Source organism: Macrobrachium rosenbergii, chromosome 45 (genome assembly GCF_040412425.1).
Source record: "Macrobrachium rosenbergii isolate ZJJX-2024 chromosome 45, ASM4041242v1, whole genome shotgun sequence".
Lineage (NCBI taxonomy): Eukaryota > Metazoa > Arthropoda > Malacostraca > Decapoda > Palaemonidae > Macrobrachium > Macrobrachium rosenbergii.
The window spans coordinates 25,889,360-25,895,206 of NC_089785.1; the positions used below are offsets into that span (position 1 = coordinate 25,889,360).

Consider the following 5,847-nt stretch of genomic DNA (forward strand, 5'->3'; position numbering starts at 1 on the left):
GGTTTTTTCCTCACTAGAAATTTTTTCACATTTTTAGAGGGTTTTTTTTTACACTAGAGATTCTTTCTTATTTTTAGAGTTTTTATCCTAGTGTGAGATTCTTTCTTATTTTTAAAGGCTTCTTTCCCAGTGTGAGATTCTTTCCAGTGTTTAAAGTTTTTTTTTCCAATGAGAGATTCTTGCTAAATAGAGTTTTTTACCAAATTGGGATTCTTCCCAATGTTTAGAGGTTCCAGTTTAAGAAGAGGCAGATTCCCACTTTTAAAAGATTCTTCACGATTAGCTTCCAGTTCCTGAAGATTTGTTTCCAGCTTCCAGGAAGTCTTTCCTTGTCCATCAGCCGCTGCTGAAGAGTTGGTAACTCTTCTTGCTTATTCCATTCCTTTCCAGGAAGTCTTCTTGCTTATTCCATTCCTTTCCAGGAAGTCTTCTTACTTATTCCATTCCTTTCCAAGAAGTTTTCTTGCTTATTCCATTCCTTTCCAAGAAGTTTTCTTGCTTATTCCATTCCTTTCCAGGAAGGCTTCTTGCTTATTCCATTCCTTTCCAAGAAGTTTTCTTGCTTATTCCATTTCTTTCCAAGAAGTTTTCTTGCTTATTCCATTCCTTTCCAAGAAGTTTTCTTGCTTATTCCATTCCTTCCCAGGAAGGCTTCTTGCTTATTCCATTCCTTTCCAGGAAGTCTTCTTGCTTATTCCATTACAGAAATTCTTGCTTATTCCATTCCAGGAAGTCTTCTGGTCTTGCTTATTCCATTCCAGGAAGCCTTCTTGCTTATTCCATTCCTTTCCAGGAAGCCTTCTTGCTTATTCCATTCCTTTCCAGGAAGTCTTCTTGCTTATTCCATTCCTTCCCAGGAAGGCTTCTTGCTTATTCCATTCCTTTCCAGGAAGTATTCTTGCTTATTCCATTACGAGAAGCCTTCTTGCTTACTCCATTCCTTCCCAGGAATCATTCTTGCTTATTCCATTACTGAAAGTCTTGCTTATTCCATTCCAGGAAGTCCTCTGGCTTATTCCATTCCAGGAAGCCTTCTGGCTTATTCCATTCCAGGAAGTCTTGCTTATTCCATTCCAGGAAGTCTTCTGGCTTATTCCATTCCTTCCCAGGAAGTCTTCTTGCTTATTCCATTACTGAAAGTCTTGCTTATTCCATTCCAGGAAGCCTTCTAGCTTATTCCATTCCAGGAAGTCTCTCTCTTTCCTAATATTCACATCTGAAGATTCATTGACCCTTTTCCATTCCATTCCAGAAATTCCTTCTTCTACTTTCTCTTGACATTTCCAGCTAAAGAACTACTGTCTGTTCCTCCCTGTCCTTCATAAAAAGCCATGCATGGTTGCCTATCAGCTTTCAGTCCTTCTTCTTCTTCTTCTTCTTCTTCTTCTTCTTCTTCTTCTTCTTCTTCTTCTTCTTCTTCTTCTTCTTCTTCTTCTTCTTCTTCTTCTTCTTCCAGGTCGTAATTAATAGACGATCCTAAACGATCCGATAGAGATCTCGCTTCATCTTTTAACGTCCTGTGCCGGAGTCTAAAGTCCACATAAAACCTGAGGTTTCAAGGGGCGATGCGCTAACAAAAGAACTCCAGATGAACTCATTTGTATGCCGAGTAGGGCCTTCAAACAAGGGGCCCTACCTCGAATTGTTTCTCTCTCTCTCTCTCTCTCTCTCTCTCTCTCTCTCTCTCTCTCTCTCTCTCTCTCTCTCTCATACGTTTCGTCTCTTGGCTTAAAATTGAATTTGGTTTAAAGGTAATTTTTCAGTTCTGTCACTGAATAAACTTTATTAATTGTTTGGTTGGTTTAAATGAATCCAATCTTGAAAGAGGCCTAGTGTGGACCCTCTTGACTCTTACCAACCAAAAGAAATTGATTTTTTTCTTGCTTAAAATGACGCCTTTATTGTAGACTTCATGAAATGTTTCCTAATTTTAGGTAATGTTTATCGTTTTGTAAATTTGAAATCTTGTTAAAATGTCCTTTGTCCTGGGAAGTATTTATGCCCGGCAGCTACCCGACACAGTCGATTGAGCACTGGGTACTTAAGTTCACTGCCTAGGTCAACTGAGGTCAAATGGTTTAGCCTAGGACTTCAGAATCACTTTTGCGTTCTTTTAATACGAAATGTGGGTCACTTTTGACCCCAGTTCATTAAGGATTATTGGATCAATCACAGTCGACTAATCGCCAGGTAGACAGTTCATATTTAGGTCAGCAGAGGTCAAATTGTTTGACCTAGGACGAGTTTAGAATTAATATTTCACAAATACCTTTGTTTTTCCTTCATGTGAAATACGGGCCACTTTTGACCCCAGTTCATTGAGGATTTTTGGATCAATCACAGTCGACTAATCACCAGGTATTTGATGTCACTGGTCAGGTCAATCCAGGTCAAATGGTTTCACATAGGACGAGTTTAAAATTAGCTTCACTGATTTAATTTGCATTCTCTTAATATGGGGGTCACTTTTGACCACAGTTCATTAAGGATTATTGGATCAATCGCAGTCAACTAAACTCCAGGCACGTGAGGTCACTGGTCAAGTCAACAGAGGTCAAATGGTTTCACATAGGACGAGTTTAGAATTAGTTTCACTGATTTAATTTGCATTCTCTTAATATGGGGGTCACTTTTGACCTCAGTTCATTCAGAATTGGTCACGGTTTGATTCCTAACCCTTCCATTACAATTCCTTACCTCCCCCCCTCCCTTTTCCATTCCATTAATTCCCCATTCCCATTCCAGTTCCCGTTCCAGTTCTCCTTTCCACTTGCTTCTACAACCTTCCATTCAGTCGTCAAATAATGATGACACATAAGTGGACCTTCTGAAGGAGACATGACTTGTTTTGTCGACCTCTCGGACTCTTGAGAGAGAGAGAGAGAGAGAGAGAGAGAGAGAGAGAGAGAGAGAGAGAGAGAGAGAGATCTACGACCCCATTCCTCCTCCTTGACCGAAGGAATCCCCGAGGAGGAAGGATGGATGTCGAATTTGGTCATTAGTTAGCGAGAGCTGGTGAGTTTAGGATTTCAATCTCCCTCTCTCTCTCTCCCTCTCTCTCTCTCTCTCTCTCTCTCTCTCTCTCTCTCTCTCTCTCTCTCTCTCTCTCTCTCTCTCTCAAGGCTAAAAAGTTATTTGGTTAGTTTTGTCATATTCAGTTATATTGGGGATTTCTCTCTCTCTCTCTCTCTCTCTCTCTCTCTCTCTCTCTCTCTCTCTCTCTCTCTCTCTCTCTCTCTCTCTCTCTCTCTCTCTGAAACAAGGCTACAAAGTTATTTGGTTAGTTTTGTCATATATTCAATTATTAGGGATTTCTCTCTCTCTCTCTCTCTCTCTCTCTCTCTCTCTCTCTCTCTCTCTCTCTCTCTCTCTCTCTCTCTCTCTCTCTCTCTCAGCTCAGAGAACTAACGAAAACCAAAATCCACATGACCTAGTTGCGTACTCTCCCTCTCTCTCTCTCACACACACTGACATAAAAAAGGCCGCTATCACTCTCACATCCTGACCCACTTTTGCACTCTCCCTCTCACACTCGCACTCACTCTCATACACACACACACACACACATACACACACACGACCTCTAAGCCGACACACTTTTCGTGCCTCAATGCCGCTTTCACTCCTGCTACAAAATGGCGCGCCGCCCAGATGATGCGAGGAGGAGAGACGAGAAAAATAATAGTATTTGAATTCTTGGGAATTTAGGAACGACTAAAGCGAATTCAAACCGGCGCATAAAGGGGGCATATACTTCTATTTCAAAACGCCGGCGCTGGAAATTCGCTACGCCTGCGTCAGGCGACGTAACGACGTCGTATTTCATCCGCCAAGACGTAGGAACTGAGTCGTTTTTCGTTTACGATCGAGCGACCTCGATTAACTCTGGTGTCTCTCTCGGGGATTCTCATGTGACCGATTTAGTCAGTCTGACAGGTCAGGAGTTCGTCCATCTTGACAGGTCAGGCAGCAGGTCAGAAGGTCTTGGTATTCCCACCCTGGAAAGGAGTGGAGTGAGGTCTTGCGTCAACTCCTTTCGTCTCTGGAGTAGATTTTTGTCAAGTGTTGTGATGTGGATTTCTCAAGATTAAGACACTGAATGTCTGTGAAAAATGGTATCTTTGGTAATTATTTTTTGTAATCGGTTTTAGAAGGCTCTCTCTCTCTCTCTCTCTCTCTCTCTCTCTCTCTCTCTCTCTCTCTCTCTCTCTCTCTCTCTCTTGTTACTGTAGCTTTTACAATTCATTTTTAATGTCATTTCCTTTAAGTTAATTTTACTTTCTTTACTTGTAAGTCTCTCTCTCTCTCTCTCTCTCTCTCTCTCTCTCTCTCTCTCTCTCTCTCTCTCTCTCTCTCGTTTCTGTAGCCTTTACAGTTCTCATTTCTGAGATCTTTTCATTGAGGTAAATTTACTTTCATTAATTGTAAATACCTCTCTCTCTCTCTCTCTCTCTCTCTCTCTCTCTCTCTCTCTCTCTCTCTCTCTCTACAGGACCAAATAGCCAGTTCTAACAACCCCAACCCCCACCCTCCTTCTATATCCATACCTGCCCATACAGCTGTAGTGAGATTACAGGATAACCAACATTTAAAGAGTTGACCTCTGCCCTCTGAAGATGTGTTTGTGTGTTTGTATGTTTGTTTTTAGGGCCTGTTTGTTGGGTGTGGGGATTGGGGAGGTTAGGATGGCGAGCTACTCCTTGCTTTGGGGAGAGAGAGAGAGAGAGAGAGAGAGAGAGAGAGAGAGAGAGAGAGAGAGAGAGAGAGAGAGAGAGAGAGAGAGAGAGAGAAGGACTCTTGTATTGTAAATAATTGACTTTTCATCTTGTATATATGTATATATATACGTATATATATAATATATATATATATATATATATATATATATATATATATATATAATATATATATATATATATATATATATATATATATATATATATATATATATATATATATATATATATATATATATATATATATATATATAGATATAGAGAGAGAGAGAGAGAGAGAGAGAGAGAGAGAGAGAGAAGAGAGAGAGAGAGAGAGAGATGACAGTCAATATTTGAAGTCAACAGGTCAATTCATTCATTTTCCATTGAATTTCTTGCAATATACAAAAACAAATCATTAAAAGAGAAAATAACTAATAAAAAAATTATCAGTTTGATAACAGAATTTTCCTCATTTTCTCCCCTAAAACCTGTAAAGATAAAGTTAATTTTAATAAAAAAAATATATATTTATATATCCCTGACCTCGGTTTCAGTCTCCAATCTTGTATAAGAAGAATAAAAAGGGGTTGAGTCCTTTACCCCTTTCAACCAATCAGATTCGATTACGTCACGTCAGCCACTCCCACTCTGGCCAGCCCCCCGTCCAATGGCTGCAATTCATCTTAGGAGTTTTAACAATTATTTTATTTTTTGAATATTTTTGACGCATAATCGTTTTATGAATTAGAATTTTAACCTATATTTAATGGAAGAATAATTTTTAAAATACTATTAAGTAAAACGTGAGTTCATTGATAAATTGCTTAAAAATCAAATTAAAATATTATTGCTTGAAATACGTAAAAATATTAATATTTATAATATCAAGTGAAACTAACTAATAGGCATAATTTTTTGTTCAGTTGCCTATCAATGTTTTTCCCCTTTACAAATTTCATTCATGAATGACAGAATGATAATGATTACTACAGATTCATCGTATTGTAGTATTTCACGTGAATTCGGTATTTGACAAAGGAATCACTCTGTATTTGACAAAGGAATCACTCAGAATTTGACAAAGGAACCACTCAGTATTTGACAAAGGAATGACTCTGTATTTGACAAA

General features: G+C 38.9%; 1 protein-coding gene across 1 annotated transcript in view; it reads right to left on the reverse strand.

Annotated features, from left to right (window-relative positions):
- Positions 1 to 1,264: 1,264 nt before the first annotated feature.
- Positions 1,265 to 5,847, reverse strand: part of LOC136829973 (ESF1 homolog) — a 9,517-nt gene continuing 4,934 nt past the window's right edge. Inside the window, exon 3 of the mRNA XM_067089150.1 lies at positions 1,265 to 1,476. Within this exon, the coding sequence (XP_066945251.1) occupies positions 1,265 to 1,476 (212 nt within the window). The remainder of the gene's footprint in view (positions 1,477 to 5,847) is intronic.